This window comes from Lactuca saligna, chromosome 7 (genome assembly GCF_052625555.1).
Source record: "Lactuca saligna cultivar CGN05327 chromosome 7, ASM5262555v1, whole genome shotgun sequence".
NCBI classification, from domain to species: domain Eukaryota; kingdom Viridiplantae; phylum Streptophyta; class Magnoliopsida; order Asterales; family Asteraceae; genus Lactuca; species Lactuca saligna.
Window position 1 is genome coordinate 173,536,073 of NC_136423.1, and position 23,503 is coordinate 173,559,575.

The following is a 23,503-nucleotide window of genomic DNA, read 5'->3' on the forward strand; positions in this document are numbered from 1 at the left end:
CATTTTTGCATTACCTGTTATTATATTAACATTTGCTTCTCTAACTGATAAGTAAACAAAATACTTTTCATTATTAAAAATGCTATGTGTTATTGCATTGTCTGCAAGAAATATATCTTCATTATTTCTTTTGCGAATATCCATGTTTCTTTTCAATAAATAAATAAAACATAAGAAACATTCAACTTAGAGAAATAAATTCATATTTTATTAATTTGAGAAGATTGTGACAACATCATTTCTCATGAACGAATATGACATAAAAACATAATAAATGTCATGAAACAAAACTACACATTATTTTAATAAATCACCATCCATATCACCACTTGTCCCTTCTGGGTAGACAAAAAAATCGGTAACATCCAAATGTGTCATTTCTGGTTGATCTTCATGAATATCACTTTAAATAAAATTTGTTTTGATATTTTATTTTTCTTTAGATTTTAGATAAGTTTGATAAAAATCAACAAAATACTTTGGTAAGCGGCACGTACAAGAACAATGATCGGTCATTCCACATCAGTGACAAACATTTTCAACTTTCTTTCTTTTTTGCCTTCACCACTTTATCATTAAGATGTGGATTTTCGCTATTTTCCAACTTCTGGTGGTTACTTGTAATCTTGTTATTTTTATGATAATTATGATAACCTCCATGACCTCGGTTAGACCCATGACTATTATGATTATGTGATGTTGCATTCACTTCAGGGAATGCACTAGAACAGGTCGGGATTGATTGATGATTTTTCATCAATAACTTTTTTTTTGTTTAGCCACAATAAGACATGAGATTAATTTATATTTATTTTAAACCTTTCTCCTGATATTGCTATTGCAGGAGCATGTTAGTAGTATGAAAACTAGAGAAAGTTTTTTCTAGCATTTTTTTTCCATAATGAAAATAGAAATCAATATAAAAACTTGTATGTTAAGGAATTGTTAGTTAAGAAATTCCATAAAATAAGTTGTAAGCATTGTACATGTAAAATTATAAAAAATACATACCTGAAAATGACAATAACAATAAGGAGTTAGACCTCTATGGTAGAGTCGTGCTGATAACGTGTTATAAAATATGATCAAATAACAAGATAAATTATAAAGTAAAGAAATACATGAGAGTAGAGAGAACTTTTATTCCAATACTTGTGATGAAATCATCAAACTTTACAATAAATAATATTCACTATTTATACTAAACAAAGAAGATGAAAGGTCATGTATGATATGAATGCACATTATAGTGGTGCCTAACTACACTCATAAAACTCACAATAATGTTCACTAATTATGGAGAGTAACTGGGGATATGAAGAATCTAATAGTCATTCACTAAATAATAATTCATAACAGGTTGGAATTATAAAAGATTTTTACAAAATAAATTATATGCATGACAAAATAAAATAAAAATGTCATTTGTACATAAAAGTTAGAAGTTATGTTGTAAATTGAGATAAGACTAAATTATGGTTTTGTCAATTTAAGGTTTTGTAGCCAAGGGAGTTTACATTGATTCAAGATACATCGTAACTAGTCCCAAATAGGTTGGATTTCTGATAATCCCAAATATGTAAGTACTTATAATAATATGTACTTAGGCCATGGGGTATGGTCACTACATCTTTATTAAAAAAGTGACGCCACATCAACACCACTAGGGGTGCAAACGAGCCGAGCCGAGCCCGAGCCTGGCTAGGCTCGGCTCGGGCTCGTTTAAGTTATATGAGGCGCGAGCTCAAGCTCTGCCTGATTCGAGCTTTCTTTTACTGAGCTCAGCTCGAGCTCGTAAAGAATTATACAAGCTCACGTTGGGCTCGGGCTTGACTTGTTTTTCGTTTGATGTGCCTAAATAAGCTTAAGCTCGGCTCAAGCTCGTTAAGAAGCTTGTTTACTAATACCCAAAATCCATAATTTCCCAAATATTTTTTTTATTTTAATATATGAAAATAATAAGAAATTATATTATATAAATGCTCGTTTAGGCTCGCGAGCCTAATCGAGCTTAGTGACATAGGCTCAAGCTCGAGCTCGTTTAATAAACAAGCTTAATATTAGACTCGAGCTCGCCTCGGGCTCATTTAAAACCGGTTTTGAGTCGAGCTTTTAACGAGCCGATCTCGAGTAGCTTGACTCGTTTTCACCCCTAAGCACCACATCATCTTCACCACAACCCTACTACCATACCACAAACCTTTGGAAATGGTCATCATTTTACATCATTATTATTTTATTTTTTTATTTTTTTACTCCAACATATTTAATTAATATTATAAAACTTCAAATTAAGTTAATTTGTTTGTTATAAAAATTAATTTGATTTAGCCTGATTATTAGCCCAACTTTAATTAAGCTTGGCCACCAAATTTTTTCTTAGCCCAAAGCTTTAGACTTAGGAGCCTACTTTTTTAATCCTTGTGACCTAGTTGTATACTCTTTGCAGCCATAGCATATCTCCTTTCTTTTTCTTTGTTCAAGATTTTAAGGTGGGTGGTGGTGGTTTATTGTTTCCAGCAAAGCAGCAGGGTGGACTTGTCGAGGCTAACGACAAATAAAAGTGGGCGAAGGAGTCAAATAACGGTCATATTTTTGTTCCACCAATCATCTTCTTCATAATTGTCCGTGAATCAATTAAATCCGCATCACATTTACGCCCTTATAGGGCGGTGTTCACTCGTGGACATCTCCTCCACGTAGATCCTTACGTGCAGAAACACCCTATACTCCATGGCCTTACATTGGTCCCAAAAGAGCATGTTCACATACTTGGGTTTTCACGGTGATGTGATCTTATTAATTCATGAAAGAATGGTTGCATACGACTTAGTAGGACAGTCACAAAGTACCTACTTATAGTGCGTTTGGTTTGCTGGAATGAAATAAAATTCTTGGAAAAAGAAATCCGATTGTCACAACTGGAATTTTAGCAAGGAAATTCTGTGATCATGTAAACGTTATCTATGATAATATTCATAATGATAACTCGATATCATGCACCATGTTCATTCTATGAGAACAAAATTAGTCAAGAGCCACAATTGTAGTTCAAAACCTAATACAAAGCATTTCAAAAGGTCAACTATGAGCTGAAAGCCCTAGATATACCGGTTCAAGTTCACTCTGAACTAGGATTCTCTTATTGGGCCTAATGGACTAATAAGCATTCAATTTGACTATCTTGGGCTTAGAACCCTCAAATGGGCTCTAGTTGGACCCACATTCATAAAACTTAACATTTTGGGACATAATGGGCCTAAAATGGATTGGTTTACCTCTATTGGGCCTTGTTAGGCCATAAATGAATTAATTAACCCTAATGGGATATAAACCCATTCCTTGATACCACATTGGGCCATGAACACTCACAAGAGCCCAATGGGACAAAAATCAATTTGGGTTCCATAAATTCAAACTAAGCTTAGAGTAGGCTCAAACTATCTCATTCTTATCCCTCTTAGCCTAAAAATCTCAGCCCAATGTAAATATATATGTGTACATTTATGTGTTAAAAAAAGAGGGGGTTAATTTCCAGTTGACACATCATAATTGCATTGTGGTTTCCATGCAAATTAACCATTAAGCAAACCATAAATCTAATACTTCTAAGCATCTATCACATCTTCACCTCTCTCTTTTCCTCTCTTCTTATCCTCTAGGCTGAGAGCAAGCACACACGCATACATCTTCAAACTTTTCCTTCAAACTCCCTCAAATTTCTCAAGAACATATTCCTTTTTCCATCAAAATTTCGTGACTTTGGATTGGGTTTCAAGGATATTCATCAAGTTTTTCAACCTTTGGTTAGTTGTTATTAAATCAAACACCTACTTTCCATCTTAATGTTAAGAAATCCTTATTACATAGCTTTACTTCATGATCTAACTCCATAGAACACCTCTAAGTTCGAAAATCCCCTCAAGAAGTTTGCTAGGGCCGATAATCACATCATCTTCTTCCATTCTTCTTCAAAACCAAAACATCAAGCAAAGGTGAGTTCATACCCTCTTTTTTTGGTTTTTACATGTTTTTGGGGGAGAATACAAGTGTTTATCTGTAGATCTATGTATTTATGCATGTTATGTGTGATTTTCTTGGTTTATGTTGTGATTATGTGAAAAATCTAGATAAATCTCAAAAACTTTAACAAAATGGGTGTGATTCATAAACTAAACTACTCTACTCATCATACTAGAAAGAATAAAAGTGTTACACATGTTTAAGATGTCAAAAACAAAACAAAAATCTTGTATAAGGATCACTTTTGACAAATAAACAAAAGTTTGAGACAATTGTGACACTTTTGGTTTAAAAGGATAAAAAATGCCACATTTGTATAAAAACGAGTTTTTATACTAATCATACTTTTCAAATGGCCAAAAGTGTAAAATTTAGCATTATGGGCCTCAATTTGGGCTTATGGCTTTTTAGGCCCAAATTGCAAAAATTTAAATTTTTTTGGGATTAAATTTTTATATAAACAAAACATGAGCGAAAAATGAGAATAAACGAAAATAAGGGCTGAAAATGACTCTTAGTTCAAAATTAGGCGAAAAATGTTAATTTTATAAAAATTGGGCCGAAAATGTCATTTTATTCAAATAAGGGCTGAAAATGTAAGCTTCTACAAAAATGGGCTGAAAATGTCAATATATGTATTTTTGGGCCAAATCTATCATTTACTAAACATTTGCGCCGAAAATACAATTTTTTATAAATTAATGGGCTAAAATGTTATTTTTAATTAAAATATACCAAAAATAACATTTTATGTAAAAATAAGCCTTTAAATGTTCAAATTAGTTCTTAAAGGACCTAAAGTGTAATCTTTATTAAACATGAGTTCAAATTATATAATTTTGACATAACAAACTAAAAATAACATTATAACAAAACACTGGACTTTTTATAACATTATGAATAAGTGTTTCGACTAAAAGAACTATACTATAACAAACAAACGAAATACAACAACGGTACGACTATTGGGCCTTCGTGATCCATTTGCATGTTTATTGGGCCCAATATAATCATTTCATGTCTATTGGGCCTTCACGATCCAATTACATGCTTAATGGGCCTAAATTAGCTTTTACATGTTATTGGGCCTTAGTGGCCTATTTACATGCTAATTTTGCCTGTAATAATTCATCATATGCTTAATGGGCTTTAATGTGTCCATTTTCATACTTAACATGCCTGGAAATAACTTATATGTCTAATGAGCCACAGTTGTTTTTGGGCCTTATCCTTTCACATTCACGAATCATCTAGTTTTCGCAAATTCTAAATATATATAACGTTATAGATATTCATGCGGTAACAATTGGGATCTAGTGAGACTTGTCAGTTGACACCATTGAGTGTATAACTGTAGCCTATAGTTATAATCAGAGTCTCTTGGAGGGAGAGCGAGAGTTTGTGTATAGATCTATATGGGGGTGAGTCCCCCACACTTGAGTTGTTCGCTACAGTTAGACTAGGCCCGTCTAGGGTGACAAAACCTTGATCAAAACCGACGTTTGGAAAAATGCCAAGACAGGGGAAGTAGTCACTATCACGCATGGTTATAATGACTCACATAGAGATCCATTACCATCACAACACTACGGAAATCAAAACTCGTAAATCATATTGATACAAAACAAATGCATACAATAATACAAGGACCACAACATTGTTATAAATTAGAAAATATCGGATTTTCTGGGGAAATACTATTATTCAATTACCTTCTACTCACAACAGAAAGAATACAAAGAAATTTGGACTCCGTACCTATACATGTTTTTACTATGAAATTCACACATGCATTTATACTCGATTTTACACATCATTTTCAGACTATATCATAGAAAATATCGGATTTTCTGGGTTTTACAAATAATACAAAGACTTTCATTTAAACATGCATATGAACTCACCAACATTATATATGTTGACCGTTTTTAAAATAACTTGTATTCTCCGGAAATCGTTAAATGGGGAAACTTTGAAGTGTAGGAGTCTATTTTTTGTAATGTCAATCTTCGTATAATTAATATTTTGGAAATATGTAATCTAAGATAATGTACTTGATGTGAACAATACCAATCGTACTATGTAATGTTTGGTGATGATTGTGTTATGTTTCATGTATATTCATTGCGATGATATTTCAATTCATAGTCACACGAGCCCTCGGACGTTTCCGCCGTCTGGTTCAAGGGTGTGATAGGTTGGTATCAGAGCATTGTTTATAGTGAACTGGCATGTCTAAGCATACATGATATGCAACTATAAAAACACAAGGACTAAAATAACTCTGGAGAAAACAAATAAAACATACATTTATCTGTGCATTTTAGAAAACCAACATGCAAATAACTAACATAAGTCTTTGGGGAAATTCGACGTTGCAATTAAACCTGGACAGCATGTCGTCGTATTAGGGATGGATGTAGCCTGATCAACTACATTCCTTCAGAATACAACCAACATATGTCTAGGAATAATTGTGGTGATAAATGAACCAAAAGCCTACCCTTTTAATACCCAAAAAGGAGATTATCAAATCAAACTTAAAAGTAATTAAAATACTATATGAATAATCTAAAGATGATTTACTTATACGCCTTCGTGCAGACATTATTGTTGGTTTTCACCACTCTGGGGACCCTTATTTTCCCAATCAGTGAAATAACGGGTGGCTGGAGAACCAGAAGAGGAACCTAAAGAGGAACCTGAAGAGGAACATGAAGAAGACCCTGAAGAAGACTAATGTGTCTGGATGTGTTCACGACGTGACCATGGAGGGATCATATCATGACGACAATTGTTAGGTTGTCCATGACTGAGTTAGCTGAGTTGGAGTGTGGTCGAGTTGAAATCCGGCTACGTGCATTCGCACGATGTGATCAAGGCCTAGTCATGACGTGAGGGCCAACTGTTAGTAATTTGGTTGTTAAGAACCCATAATTGTTATATTGTGTGTTGTATGTGATATTCGGGACTGCTAATAAATCCAGGGCTATTGTTATATACTGTGATGTATGTGATATTTTGGGGATGTCAATAAGATTTGTGGATTAATTATTTTGCTGGTACTTATCATATTGAAAATGCAGGATTGTACACATATATTAGCAGATTTATGATTTAAGATTCTGCATTATTTTCTTATAAACTCTGATTTCTGAATAATGGTTTATGGACAAATGAGGTGTGTTATATTCCTTAAATTCGGCTAACCCTCTCTAGGATTCCAAAATATTATGGTTGCTCAACTATTGAGCAATTAATATCTAGTCCTTGTACCTTTAAATAATTTATTGATTAATTTTAATTAATTCAAAATTAATTTTCACAAGTTTTTAACTACTTTATCAAGCTATGATAAATTAATAAATTATTTATCTCACTCTCTTAAATCTTTTTCTATCAATTTTAGCTCTTGAGAGCAACCCTACATAGACATTGTTAATATTCCTAAGATTATACCAATTAGTTATGAGATTCAACACCCATTTATTTCCAACACATCGTAATGGATAAAGTTTCCAACTTTATCTCTGCCTTTGGCTCATTGAAATCCAATAACCAAACCCCAAGTCAAAATAAGTCCCAAAAATAGTTCCTTTCTTTCATCACCCTAAAGGAACCCCAAACATGCACTATAAAGGGTCTTAGAAATGTCCAGAAGTGTAATAATTACAAGTCTAATGCTCTGGATTTCTTTAAACTTCAAAGCTTCTAACATAAGGGACCAAAAAGACCTAAAAAAACATCTACATCATAGTTCTTAACAAGATCACATATAAATAAAGGATTTTGATCACTTATAAAGGTCCAGAACGAGGTTAAAAAGTTGAATCTATTATGGATCTAGCTTCTTGAACACAAAAGCTACTTGCTTCATCACAAAAGCTTACCAAAAACACCACCAATGCATAAGAAGGATAAATAGAGGATAAGGTTTTGATGAGACAATATTCTTTAGGGTTGGAGGCTGACAAATGACAAAACCCTAGGAAAATTTGCCCATAAATAGGCCCAAATCCCTAAGATTATGGGGTTCATCCCATGAAGCCCGTCACACCGTGACTTAGGGGCTGTTTGATAGCCTCTTAATTGAAAATTTAAGAGGCAACCTCTTATTATTACTATTATTATTTCAGATTTAGACTGTTTAGTGATATATGAATTTATCCCTTAATTTAAAAGATACCTCTTAATTTTTTAGATGTGAGAGTGTCTCTGAAATAAAAAAGGAACGTATGTTACCTCTTTTCCCTTAATACTTCATCTCTCTTCGTTCTTCTCTTTCTTCTTCACAAACGACGGTCCTCTTGCTCCAACTCCGATTGCAACTCTCTGCAATCCCTTTCTCGCTACCGCCTCCACCATCGATGTCACCTCCATCATCGATGTCGTGTCTACCAGCGATGTCGGCTTCACCAGCTCCAGCATACTTCTCTCGCCTCAATGTACTTCTCTCGCCTCCATTGCGCATAATCTCTAAGGCGCTCACCTCCCAGTTTCGACTTTCGACACCACCTCCGACACCTCCCTTCGCCATCGACATCGTCCTCTAGCCTTCTGCCAGTATCACTGTCCTCCAACCTTCTACGAACGTTGTTGTCCCTAGTTGAATCTGGCAACAAACAGAGCCCTTCCTCTATTTCTTTTGATTGCAAGGTAAACAATCTTACAGAAGCATATAAATGGTTCTGTCATAATAATATTGTTCTTTGAGCTTTTATCTTCTAGTAATGTATTGAATCGGTCTTCACTATCATCTTAATTCTAACTATTTATTTTTTTTCTTTCAGATTTGCAGTTACATGGTGATGATACCTAACAACCCTGGTTTCAATCTTCAAGCTTTGTCAATGTTTTCTTTAACCGGTTATAACATCATGAAAGTTCTATGATGATGATCAATTTTATAGTGGGTTTAGGAATAGAATTCTTAGTGGTGGTATGTTACAGATTACTAGTCTTTCTCATATTTTACAAATGATTTTTGTGCAATTTTGGTTCATCGGAGTAGGTTGATTCTTGGAAATTCAAAAGTAAAGGAGGCAAAGAAAGAGTATGATCTCACTCAAAACAACAGTATCATTGTTGAAGCAAATGACATTTGGGGCATGATTACATTAACATTGATGATATTTAGTGCAATGTTGTTTTGGTTAGTATTGGTGTTGTTTTAATGAATTTTGATGCTATATTTATGAATTTTGATGTTTTTATGAGTTTTGATGCTATTTTGGTGAAGTTGATGGTGTTGAAAAAAATTGTTAAAAGATAAAATTGTCATATTTATCATTATAGCATTGTACTTCCTATATCTATTCAATTAGAATTGTAGAATTGGTTATAGTTTTTAAAGTACGGTGTCTTAATAAGAAAAGGTTGGAAGTATAATTTTGTATTTGAAAGAAATAATAAAGAAGGGTAAAATGACCATTTTTATTATTCAGCATAATAATTCAGAGGTTCCAACCAAACAACATATTAAAATTCAGATCTTAAAAATTCAGACCCTTTTAGAAATTCAAACCTCTTAAAAATTCAGATCCTACCAAACAGCTACTTAGTCCTGCCATGCCCCTAGGAAAATTTGCCAATAAGTTGGCACATGGAGTTGAGAGGAGGTCAAGAAGAATATGAATTTGTGGAGTTCATTTCAGTTCTTGTTGATGTTCATCTCGGTGACCAACCTCATGGATGGGTTGGGATTTGAATACGAATGGGTACCTCACAATTAAATTCTTTAGGAACCATATAGATGATTTCTTTTTACGGGGTGGAAATATACCTACTAGAAAGACTCTTTTTCTCCATAAGAAAGTAAATATTTTAGTGTGGATGGTGTTGCTTAAGTGGTTGCCAAATAGATCGAATTTGGTGATAAATGTGTTGGGAGTTCCTCGGGTGCTTTGTACTTTGTGTGTGTGTGTGTTTTTTATTTTATTTTTTTATTTTTATTTTTATTTTTACAGGTGGAGTAATTGGAGCATCTCTTCTTGAAGTGCAATGTTGTGGCTAGATTTCGGAATGAGTTATTTATATGGATGGATTCGAGTGCCCTTGATAATGTTGTAGAGATGATCATGCGGATTAATTTGGCTTGGGTGTCTAGCTACTACCCAAAAGGGGGTTTAGAAGCGATTGTTTTTACCACGTGGTTGATGATTTGGAGTTCCAAAATGTCATCTTTGGTAATTTCAGCCGGAAAAAAATAGCATTTTTTGTGGTTTGGTAGTAAAAAATCGTAAACTCCACATTAATTAGGTTTCTTGATTACAAAACCAGATTAATACAATTAATTTGTAATATGGAGTTGTTCTACAAAAAATGATATGTTAACAACGTACTTTAATCTAACTTGATTTAAGAAGTGTATGGTTTTTAGGGGAAATAACGATACGCTTTTAATGCTGTACATTTTTCGACAGCATCGGGTTAAGGATACCCTACGTAAATACACCCAATAGTAAATTAGTAATCATAAAGACGTTAAATACACATAATATTTATTGGGTCTAACTCTAACATGCTCCTTCTCTCGCATGCAAGCAAAGGAGTTGTAAGGGTATAAGATAACATGCCCCTTTTGTTTTTTCTAAGCTACATGGAGTTGTCCGGTAATATTTTACAAGCTATGGAATCTAATATCACCGATCACCAGCTTTAATTTTTACTCAAGTTTTAGTTGAATAAATTAGATTTCTTTAAACCAAAATGGTTCCCCCCTTCCCCCTATCCATCAAACCTTTTCATGTTTCCTTGAGAAATTGACTTTTTATGGATAATATACTTGCATGATTTTTAAATGATTTCTTTACACGTACAAAAACTTCAATCACCGATAACCAATGTTGCCATATCTTGAAATAAAAGCTAACCCCCCTCCCCAACCTAAAAATGATGCTATAAATAGTGCATTAAGAACACTTATTTTTATAACTAACCCAACGAAAAATGGCAATAACAAGAAGTTTGTTTCTTATCATTTTGGCAACGATTGTTGTTTCAGGTGTGATTACACAAGTGAAAGCTTATACATCCAGTTACTGCAGTCATGATTCTCGATGCCCGGGTCAATATATTTCATGTCCTTCTGAATGCCCTGAAAGCAGCTCCAACGACCCCAACACTAAAGTTTGTCGCATTGATTGCTATTCTCCAAAATGCAAGGCCCAATGCAAACACAGTAAGAATTCTTTTAACTGATTTTCTTGTCATCTGTATTGGTAGATTTTTTTTTTTAATGTTTTAGATAACTGTAAAACCTATTTGGTATGGTGCTTAACTGCTTACAAATTGATTTTAGGGTCAAATATAAGATAATAATAATAATAATATAATGTGGTTTTAGACCTTTTTTATTATACCATCGTATTTTCATTTTATTCATATTGCAATAATATATTTTAAGAATCTGTTAACTTTTCTAAAGAACACAAACACATACATACATTAATTTACTTCTAAATTTCAGGTCGTCTATAGGGGACTTGAATATTTAACTATTGTAATGCTGTGCACAAAAAAGCAATTTCACTGATATACTCACATAGGTTTTCCAATTATATTCTTTCAGTTTGAAAAAAAAAGTTGAAAATATAATGTGATGGTAGATCTTTTAAAATAGATTGTGCCCCCCCCCCCCCTCTTTGTAGACAAACCAGAGTGTGACACACCGGGATCTGCATGCTACGACCCACGCTTCATCGGAGGAGACAGCATCGTCTTTTACTTTCACGGCAAAGTCAACGAGCATTTCAGTTTGGTCTCCGATTCAAACCTCCAAATCAACGGACGATTCATCGGCCACCAACCCACCGGCAGAACCAGGCCCTTCACCTGGATCCAAGCCTTGGGTCTCCTTTTCAACTCCCACAGTTTCTCCCTGGAAGCAACTAAATCCGCCACCTGGGACGGCGGCATCGACCACCTGAAATTCTCCTACGATGGTGAAGATGTTTTGTTAGCTCTTGGTGGGTTATCGTCATGGAAGTCGCCGGAGGGTGAAATCGAAATGGAGAGAACCTCTGCGGTGAACAGTGTGATGGTGAACATACCTGGAGTTGTGGAGATATTGGTGAATGTGGTGCCGGTTACTGCGGAAGATGACAAGATCCACGGCTACAATGTGCCTTCTGATGACTGTTTTGCTCATTTGGAAGTGCAGTTTAAGTTTACCGGACTTTCCGATGGAGTTGAAGGGGTTTTGGGAAGGACATATCAGCCGGATTTTAAGAATCCGGCGAAGCCAGGGGTTGCTATGGCGGTTGTGGGAGGAGAAGACAAGTATAGAACGACGTCTTTGTTGACGTCCGATTGTGCAAACTGCATTTACGATTCCAGTAATGTTGCAGAGAAAGAGAATAGTATGATTAAGGAGTATGGAACTTTGGATTGTTCTGCGAACGGATTATTCCGTGGAAATGGGATTGTTTGCAAAAAATGAGGGGTGAAATGAAGTGAACATCTTCAACGTATTATGAAATAAAATCATCATAAATACTAATAAATTCCGTTGGAATGTTTAATATGTCAATGGAAAGTGTAATGCAATGTGCAATGTGCAATGTTTCATGTTATTTTGATGGAAAATGAACTGATATCTAATTACCATGGAATTATCAATCAAATGAGAAGATACATCAACAATGTTTTATTATTGTTACTGGGTTATAACCTGTATCGTAAAACAATTATTGGACGTTATAATTATTACTACATTTGCAAAATAACAATATAATTTTTTTAACTTGCAAATTTAAACATCCTACTTTTATGTTTTGTTATTAAATCACTCTAATAAATTTCATTAACACATGAAAAATACATACTTGCATCTGTTCTTCGTTCATCTGTCTCTTAAGGCATGGTAATATACTTCATTTATTCAAAAAATAAAAATTTCCATCAATACTTTCTTGCATTTAAAAATAGAACCTTGCATCAATACTTTCTTGCAATTTATTATTTCTTAAGCACAAAAATATTATTTTAAAGTCGAATCCCTAAAATGAACTCTTTAATCCCATTTAGGGAGAGAGTTAAATTATATATTATATATAAAAAAAAAATATTAGCATTAAAACGTAAATTATGACTATTTAAAATTATAGTTCCAAAATTTTAAATATACAACCATTCATGTGAAAGCTCCAATGTTTAGGAATGGGAAACAATTTTACGAAATAAAATTCCATATATATATATATATATATATATATATATATATATATATATATATATATATATATATATATATATATATATATATATATATATATATATATATATATATATATATATATATGTTAGGTTTATTTGAGACCACCTATATTTTGTGAGACCGTGAGACACATTTTTTTATTTATTTATTTATTTTTTTATATTTTTTTTAGTTAATTCATGTTCCGAAAATAATATTTAAAATTTTTTTTTTGATTTTTCCATTTATTTTGCATTTTAAAATTATTTTTAAAATATGTACAGTGTAATATTCTATTTAGAATATTTTACGTATTTTTCAAAAAAAATATAATTTTTTTTATTTATTTTTTTATTTTTTTTAGTTAATTCAAGTTCCGGAAATAATATTTAAAAAAAGAATTTTTAGATTTTTCCATTTATTTTGGATTTTAAAATTATTTTTTAGAATATGTCAGTGTAATATTTTATTTAGAATATTTCACGTATTTTTCAAAAAAAACAACGGAATTTTTTTTATTTTTTTTATATTTTTTTTAGTTAATTCAAGTTCCGAAAATAATATTTAAAAAAAGAATTTTTGGATTTTTCCATTTATTTTGCATTTTAAAATTATTTTTAGATTTGGTCTCACGGTCTCACAAAATTAGAATGATCTCAAATGAACCTAAACCTCTATATATATATATATATATATATATATATATATATATATATATATATATATATATATATATATATATATATATATATATAAACAATTAATGTTGCCACTCGAAAAAAGAAAAAATCACTGATGAAAAAAACTTTAGAAACATACCAACACAATTAAAAAAAACAATCAAACAAATAAAAAAACACTTTCACATCTTCTACACAAATTTATAATATTTATTTTATCCATCATACGCTCAGACCTACCTTCATTTTAACTTCATCGCATAATCTTCATCTTCTAAAGCAAACGATATTCATAAATCATAACTAGTAAAAAGAATCCAATTCCTAATCTTAAAAAAAATCAATCAATAAAACAAATATGTTGATAAAACAAACAAAATAGCTTTAAAAAAAATAATATAAAAGGTAAAGAGGAAAACTTGGAGTCACATGTTATGATTTCTACCAAATACCTTGAGTGAATCATGTTTCCTTTGCATTGGAGGTCAAACTACCATTTGTAAAGGCATGGTTTCCAGAATTCTTATTTATTAGTTACACCAACTACATCTTCAGCCCTATCGAATTACGACTGAATAAGGACAGTGACAATGTTATTTATCATATAAACAAAAAGTTAGTTTTTGGAAGTCGTCTAATTTCCGTCTAGGGAAGTCTTTACACACAAAAGTGTCAGTTGAAATTCTCTCATATATCCTTTTTGTTTGGTAAGTTGCTAAAGATGAAATGCCTCCTTCCTATTCTTTCACTTGTTTGACACTTTCACTCCACCGGTTGCACCTGCATTCATCATCGAGTTACCTACAACCACTCTTAACAACGCCATACAACCATCATTGTCACATACCACCCTCGACTTTACAACCCTACCCATTGTCCCTAATAACAGAATAAACTCATCTGATATCTTCATATCCAACAATAACCAACACTCACGAAACCTGTTTTTATAAACAATCATTTAGAATTAAATTAGTTTTTACTCTATTTTAGAAAATTAAATAAAGGCAGTTTTTCAATTTACTATATATAAAAATCATTTGAAAAAAAAAAAAACAAACCAAACCAAGATACCAGATAGCAAATCTTGAATACCCCTGCTACTAACAAAAGATGAAACCACCAGGTCTACAAAGAAAAAAATAAAGGTGATAAAATATCAAACACATGAAGGGCATATCTAAAGACTTGCCTTATATTCTGTACAGTAACACAAAAAAAATGATAATTCGAATTGCTCAAAACATACAGGATTGCTTGATGGCAAGAAACAATGTCTGATGTTAAAAACAATACATATCAATGGAAGTCTTACTTTTGAACCACCTTCATTAAATTTTTTACCAAAGTGTTCTCCAACAACAACTTTCAGCTTCCATCGAAGCATGTTGAAGTTTCAAAAATAACATGAGATACATAAAGTAGTTAATTTTTTCAAAACTTTTTCACAATAAAGAATTTAACACAATAATAGTTTACAGACTATTGACAAGGTAATAAAATACCGTTCCTTTTTTCTCCACATGGATCGCCACCATTAGAACTACATTTATTTAATTGTCTAGGAGATTATAAAATTTGGTATGTGGCTACCAGAGCACTGACTACACATGAAGTTTATATGTAGAATCAAGCCACTCAGGCATAACATCAAACAGGTCATGTACAATTGTGATCAGCTTAAAATGGCTTCCTCAATCATTAACAATTATTTTTAATTTTCAATATTCATGAATAAATTCACACAAAAAGTAGTTGTTTATTGGGATTTATATTACCAACGAAAAAAACACCTCAATAATAGATTAGTACACCAAGCTTCTATGCATATTGAAATTGACCTGGAGTGATGTAACTGAGAGATTAGTACACCAAGCTTCCATAAATCGGATATATAGATTTAATACATATACATATTTCTACACATACACACATATTTCTCAATCTACCTTGAAATTGGAGTGAGTGTTGTGAACTCTGGAGAAAGACCGGAAGGATATCATCTTGAAATGGTAGCTATGATTTTAGCTTTTCTCAACCTCAAAATGGATGAATTTTTCAACCCTAAGCTAAAATCATAAAATTGGGCTTTAAAAGCTATAATAGGGTATGGTGCAGGAAAGCTTTCATTTATTTATCTTGGCATTCCTATTGGGGACAATACGACTAAGTTGCGAAGTTGGCAAATAGTTGACATATTAAAAAAAGAAAGTCTAACTGGAAAGCAAAAATGTTTTTCAACGGAATTCATTTGACTTTTCTTAAATCAATCTTGGAATCACTTGGTAGATATTATATGTCCATGTTTGTAGTGTTGGTTACAATGATAAGCTTGTTGGAGTCTTTACAAGTGACAATCTTTTGGGGAGGTGATAAATGGGAACATACAATCCCTTGGGTTAAATGGAATATGATTCTTGCCTCAAAAGAGAAATGATGGTCTAGATATTGGGAGCCCGAAGGCTGTTAACTAAGCTATTATTTCAAAAATTAAAGTAGTCTTTATTTACAATGAATATTTAGGTTTGTTAAATATATTCCATATAAATACATTTACATATACATGGACTTCTAAAGAGCATGGTTTTGAGAAGTTTTTAAATTATTTCACATATATAACTTCAGATCTAGGAATTGATCTGGTGTTTGTTTAGAAAAAGGATAAAAGAATAGATTTTAAGAAAATATACTTTGATGAAAGTGGCGTTGAATCATCGAAATTAGTGCATAAACTTTTACCTCAAGAATCATTGAGGGTTAGTATTTGGTGTATTTAGTGCATACATTTTATCAAATTATTGTTTCATTGGAGCGGAGGTTTGAGGAATAAACATAGTATCAAGAATATTTTGGTTTCTTATTCACAACAGAAAAGTTGAAGTCATCAAATACCAACAAGCTAAAGAAAAGTTGCAAAAATATTAAAAAGAGGTTACAAAATCATCATATCTTAGACATCACTGATGAAAATTTATTGTAATATATATATATATATATATATATATATATATATATCCCTATACTAATAAAAGAATAGTTATTTTGCTATGTGTCATCATATATATATATATATATATATATATATATATATATATATATATATATATATATATATATATATATATATATATATCAAGTTAACTTAGTAATGCTAGTGCAATAGTAAATTTCTTAAAAATATAAATACTATTAAGTTCATAGTCTATGGTACATAATATTATTGATTATTCTCGTTACAAATTTAAAATCTTATACATGATCTACAATGTCTAAAGAGAGATTAAACATTTTGGAGCATTTCAATTGAGAATGAATTTCTTGAAAATATTAATTATGAATGTATAATAGATATATTTTCTTCTATAGTAATATGGCTTTATTTATACATATAATATATTTTAGGTTGTTATCTTAATATTTATGACGTTAATGATATATTTAAAGATAAACATATTAATAATTCTTTGAGGTGGATAAATATAGGAAAAATCTTTGCTAATGAGCAAAAATAAATGATTGAGACAATAATGGAGCTGATAATGATCAAATTTGAAAAGTGCAAAAAATCTGAGATTCACGATGTGTGCATTATTCATTTTGGCCGCGAGTCGGCCGGATAATTCGATACAAATACATATGACTCTTTTTATGTTTCCTTGAATGATACATTCTTCATAAAAAGTAAACTTTAAGAAATTGACTTTTTATGTATAATATATAACTTCAAGTTGCATAATTTTTTAGATTAGTTTTCTTACAATAAAAAAAAATAAAAAACCCTTTATCACAGATAACCACTGTTGCCATATCTTGACCTAAAAGCAATAAGCTTTCACAAGTTACAACGTTGACATATAGAAGTAGTAGTGAATAAATTAAAGCCCCCATCCCCAACTATGATTCTATAAATAGAGCATTAAGAAGACTTAATCTTATAACTAACACAAAGAAAATGGCAAGCAAAAGATGTTTGTTTTTTATCATTTTGGCAACAATTGTTGTTTCGGGTGCCATTACACAAGTGAAAGCTTATACATCAAGTTACTGCAGTCATGATTCTCGTTGCCCGGGTCAATATATCTCATGCCCTTCTGAATGCCCTGAAAGCAACTCCAACGACCCCAACACTAAAGTTTGTCGCATTGATTGCTATTCTCCAAAATGCAAGGCTCAATGCAAACATAGTAAGAATTACTTCATTTATTTTCTTGTTATGTATCGATCATTTTTAAATATTTGATATTTTATATAACTGCTCAGTAAAACTATTTGATATAGTGCTTACAAATTGTATTTATGGTCATATTTCAAAAGAACGACGTAATTTTATTGTTTTTTTTATTATAAAATCATATTTCCATTTATTTATTATAATAATAAAATTTAATAATATTTCGTAATAGTTAAGGTTTTTTTTCCACTTTGTAGACAAACCAGAGTGTGACACACCGGGATCTGCATGCTACGACCCACGCTTCATCGGAGGAGACAGCATCGTCTTTTACTTTCACGGCAAAGTCAACGAGCATTTCAGTTTGGTCTCCGATTCAAACCTCCAAATCAACGGACGATTCATCGGCCACCAACCCACCGGCAGAACCAGGCCCTTCACCTGGATCCAAGCCTTGGGTCTCCTTTTCAACTCACACAGTTTCTCCCTGGAAGCAACTAAATCCGCCACCTGGGACGGCGGCATCGACCACCTGAAATTCTCCTACGATGGTGAAGATGTTTTGTTAGCTCTTGGTGGATTATCATCATGGAAGTCGCCGGAGGGTGAAATCGAAGTGGAGAGAACTTCTGCCGTGAACAATGTGATGGTGAACATACCAGGAGTTGTGGAGATTTTGGCGAATGTGGTGCCGGTTACTGCGGAAGATGACAAGATCCACAGCTACAATGTGCCTTCTGATGACTGTTTTGCTCATTTGGAAGTGCAGTTTAAGTTTACCGGACTTTCCGATGGAGTTGAAGGGGTTTTGGGAAGGACATATCAGCCTGATTTTAAGAATCCGGCGAAGCCAGGGGTTGCTATGGCGGTTGTGGGAGGAGAAGACAAGTATAGAACGACGTCTTTGTTGTCTTCCGATTGTGCAAAATGCATTTACAATTCCAGTAATGTTGAAGAGAAAGAGAATAGTATGATTAAGGACAATGGAACTTTGGATTGTTCTACCAAGGGATTGTTACGTGGAAATGGGATTGTTTGCAAGAAATGAGGGGTGAAATGAAGTGAACATCTTCAACGTATTATGAAATAAAATCATCGATTAATACTTTATAAATTCCGTTGTAATGTTCAATATCTCAATGGAAAATGCAATGCAAAATTTCATGTTATTTTAAAGAGAAAGGAAGCAAAATGATATTCATCCGTCCCATAGTTAATATTTTCTTTTTAGTTTATCCCAAAATAATTTTACTTCTAAAAATAAATATTCATTGTTGGAATCCTAAGTCGAGTAAGACTTAGAGACCAAATAAACTTGGGATTATGGCAAGTTGGTCATAGTTTCCTAACTCAAATTTAGTTGCAAGTTGGTAATCTAGAGCTTATATATAAACTCTATATAGCCGAGTTAGGGATGTGAGAATTGTAAGGTTTTGAGTTATTTCTCAAGTTTAATAAAAGAGTTATTTTGGTTATCCGTATTGCAATCTCAGTTTTTATACTTTAATTGGTATCAGAGCCAAGAACAGGGCTTTGAGATCGAATTACTTACCTGTTGGCGAGCCAGGTCAACATGTCGAACGAAGAAGGAGGAGGACCTGCTCCGGTACATGTGAAGGATGTTCGATCCAAAATAGTTGTCTGTCCCACGGGCACTAAGAATGAAGGTAGTGTTACGGATTCACAAAGCATGGAGTGTAATTGATCCAGTAAGAGAGAAGAATGAAGAGAAAGATTACCTAGCGATTGGGTTGGTTTATCAAACGATCCCAGAGACTTTGATTATGCAAATCGGAGATGTTGAATCCTCAAAGGTGTTATGAGATGCAATCAAAGCCAGGCACACGGATGCTGACGGCGTGAAGGAGTCTAGGTTACAAACCTTGATGGCAGAATTCAATCGATTGAAGATATCTGACATAGAATCGATTGACGATTTTGCAGGAAAACTATCCGAAATTTCTTGAAAATCAGCAGCATTAGGATATGTGATCGACGAATCCAAACTAGTAAAGAAGTTCCTTAAGTCATTGCCACGAAAGTTCATACATATGGTTAGAGATGCCCAAACAGCAAATCCGATTTGATCCGATCTGGTTTGATGACGTCAAAGCTAATCCGGTTTCATCAGAAATCCAATCTGGTTGCAAACCGGTTCTAACTGAATTTCCCTTAAGCGGATCCGAATCGGTTTAATCCGATCCAATTTTAATCCGATCCGAAATTTACAAATAAATAAATAAGTAAATAAATAAATAAAAATAAAAATAAAAAGTTTAGGACTTCATATATAACACAAAATGCAACATAGGTTCGTTAAAATAGTTAAAACATACATCAAACATTGAAATAGAAAGAGTTTAGAAACTAATTAACTAATAATAATAATAAAGTGGCGTTATAACATTTTGCCAAATAGAAAGAGTTTTTGTGGTCTTCCACTTCGTGTCGCCTTCACTAAAATGTTCTTCAACCACCACGCAAATGGTTAGGGGTCTCATCAATACCATATTCTTCATCTTCATCTTCGTCTTCATTTACTTCCGAAGGTGTTGATAAGCCTTGTTCATATTCTTCTTCCATTATCTTCAGTTCAACATTTTGTGTTAGTGGACCTTTTAGTGATGTCAAGTGTTGTATATGTTCCACCAAATCCAAGTAATAATTCAAGCAAATGCAAACCTCTACCGCAATTGGGGTAAGATTCGTCCTCAACTTTGATAAAACTCTACCACTAAAAGAAAAGTGAATCCTGAAGCTACCATGGAAGCTTGGACAGTTAGTAAATTGTGGGCCATTATGGAGAGAATAGGAAATTGTGCTTCCTTTTCTCTCCACCAAGCCAAAAGATCGAATTTTTTAAATTTTGGTGCACTTATGAATTTTAAAAAGTTTAACCCCATATAAATTTCAAGTTCGCTACTAGGGGTTAATGTGTGTGCTCGTTTGTTGTTTTCCTCCAAAAGGTAGTTATAAAGGTCGGTATGAAAATTCGTTCAACCCCCACTACTACCTAATGTACCGCTAGTAGAGTCGGTTACACTTGCAAAAGTGTTTGACAAATTGCCCTATTTTGTAGCGTATATGTCAAACAAATTGGTAAAAGTATTATTAAAATAGTGTATTTGGTTAATGATGTAGTTTGAATCATCTATGTGCAAATTTAAAGAGATTGAAATTTTGGTAATCAAACCTCTACACCCATTGATAAATGCGTTTAATGTCGCAGTGCAAGTAAAAAGTTGTGGTATTTTTTTGAAATATTTGACTCAGTTTTCTGTCATTGGTCTCGTAACAAAAACAAATATTTTACTTCTTTGTTCAAAACGCTCCAATTGTGCGGATATTAACCATAACTCATTTAGTAACAACGGACTTGTAGGATAATACACGTCCTATAAAAAGTGGTTGATTGTTTAAAAACTTTTAACATTTTCACAAACTCTTCTATCAAATCCCAATCAAAATCCGAAACCGGGCTTTTTCCTTTTGAAATTGTGTCATAAAATAATTTCAAAGCGATTCTTTGACGTGTGAAACTTTCAAACATCATGCACATCAAACTCCATCTAGTGTCAACATCCCAATGAGTACTATATGGAGTTAAGTCAATGGAAACGACAAACTTTAGATATTTTTCCATTGTAGCTTTATTTTTTCCAAAAACTGTAGTTAATGCATTTTTGAATTTTTCAATCATAGAATCTATCATTTTTAAACCATCTTGTACCGCTAGATTAATAAAATGACAAGCACATCGAGTATGAAAAAAACGAGCCTTCCAAAATAGGTCTATATTTGCAATTAATCTTTTTGTGGCGACGATATTGTTACTTATATTGTCAAACAAAATAGAGAAGATTGTGTCGCCTAAATTATAAGCCTCTATTAACGATTACTATAATTGTAAATAATTGTGCCCCCGTGTGAGGATACGCAAAAAGTTTAAAAGCAATAACTCGTTTGTTCATTACCCAAATAGAGGGGTCAATCCAATGCACCGTGACGGCAATATAGCTTTTGGAAACACTTCCAGTAGAGGACCAAACATCACAAGTTAAAGAAACAGTTGTTTTTAAATTTAAAAATCCCAATTGAATATCTTTTTTGGCTATATCCCAATATTTTATAGCATCATGTCTAAGAGTACTTCGACTTACTTGCCAGTAAGGTTGCATTTTTTCCCGTAAAATACGTGTCAATCGTTGTTTGTCGAAGTAGTTAAAAGTCAATCCCTCTTGAACCACGAACTTACAAAAGCTTTCACGAACGTCGTCATTATTGTAAATAAATATCGCCCTGTCAGCAGTAATATTAGGTTGACTCGGACCGCCTTAACCTTTTACAACCGCACAAGTTTTAGTTGCATGACTCCTCAACGTACTATCGCCATCTTTACCCATTAACAACCTGCACTTCTTGCATCGAGCTTTTTGATTCCCGTTCGACAATAGCACCACATCAAAATGCTCCTAAACTTCTTTAATCCGGCCGGTTTCTAAAATTTTCACCATTATTGCATCCGAGTCTTGAGCGCCGGTGGCGGTAGAATCTCTCGAGCTCATTTTTTGAAGTGTTAACAAAACTAGAAGATGTGAAAAATATGTGTGGATATTAAAACTTCAAATATAGCAAATTATATACTATTTATAAGTGTTAAGGGGATAAAACAAACCAAAAAAAAAAAAAAGGAATATAGTCGTTTATACACGTTTTTTAACGGCCAGGGAAGAAATGAAAAAAAAAAATTGATTTGTAATGACCCAAAAATCAAGGATAAAAATTATTATTTTTAAATACTACGACCAGGGAAAAAATGAAAAAAAATGATTTGTAACGACCCAAAAATCAAGGATAAAAATTATTATTTTTAAATACTAAAAACACTTTTTCATAAACCATGAAATCTCATGACAATTGTTATCAAATTAAAATCCATAATAATATTATTTCAAACATCAGAGTGTCCCACAAAACTCCTTTATGAGAGTGCACGTCACACCATCACACCTTGCCCTTGCCCTTGGGATCCGATGTACCAAAAACACATCCACAACTTGTAAGCTAATGCTTAGTGAGTTTTCCAGAGCATACACCACACACAATCCACATAATACATATCATATTAGCTATGAATCTACATATATCACATAAGCCATGGGTACATAAACCTGTAAGGATGTCGTGGGCTCCCTCCAGGGTCTTACACCTTCGTGTCATGAGCTACCCCGCATGGTCTTTACCTAGGAATGTCATGGGCTACCCTACATAGTCTTACATCCAACATGTCATGGGCTACCCCACATGGTCTTTACCTGGGAATACCATGGGTTACCCCCACATGGTCTTACATCTAATTGCCACAGGCTCCCCCCGGGGTCTTCCATGCAATAAAATACAATCACTAGCATATCAAATCACAGAAATATCTAA

At 32.9% G+C, this 23,503-nt stretch overlaps 2 protein-coding genes across 2 annotated transcripts; both read left to right on the forward strand.

Annotated features, from left to right (window-relative positions):
* The first annotated feature begins 10,968 nt into the window (after positions 1 to 10,968).
* On the forward strand, positions 10,969 to 12,602 carry LOC145005639 (uncharacterized). Its single transcript, XM_078964754.1, has 2 exons — positions 10,969 to 11,203; positions 11,673 to 12,602. The coding sequence occupies exons 1-2, from the start codon at positions 10,972 to 10,974 to the stop codon at positions 12,461 to 12,463; spliced, it is 1,023 nt and encodes a 340-aa protein (XP_078820880.1). The 5' UTR covers positions 10,969 to 10,971; the 3' UTR covers positions 12,464 to 12,602.
* A 5,247-nt stretch (positions 12,603 to 17,849) lies between these two features.
* On the forward strand, positions 17,850 to 19,239 carry LOC145005483 (uncharacterized). The gene is made up of 2 exons (XM_078964567.1): positions 17,850 to 18,083; positions 18,328 to 19,239. The coding sequence occupies exons 1-2, from the start codon at positions 17,852 to 17,854 to the stop codon at positions 19,116 to 19,118; spliced, it is 1,023 nt and encodes a 340-aa protein (XP_078820693.1). The 5' UTR covers positions 17,850 to 17,851; the 3' UTR covers positions 19,119 to 19,239.
* Positions 19,240 to 23,503: the final 4,264 nt, after the last annotated feature.

Coding starts and splice junctions, on each gene's coding strand:
- LOC145005639 (XM_078964754.1), top strand. CDS start 10,972: ATGGCAATAACAAGAAGTTTGTTTCTTATCATTTTGGCAACGATTGTT. Junction 11,204..11,672: donor CAAGGCCCAATGCAAACACA/GTAAGAATTCTT, acceptor CCCTCTTTGTAG/ACAAACCAGAGTGTGACACA.
- LOC145005483 (XM_078964567.1), top strand. CDS start 17,852: ATGGCAAGCAAAAGATGTTTGTTTTTTATCATTTTGGCAACAATTGTT. Junction 18,084..18,327: donor CAAGGCTCAATGCAAACATA/GTAAGAATTACT, acceptor TCCACTTTGTAG/ACAAACCAGAGTGTGACACA.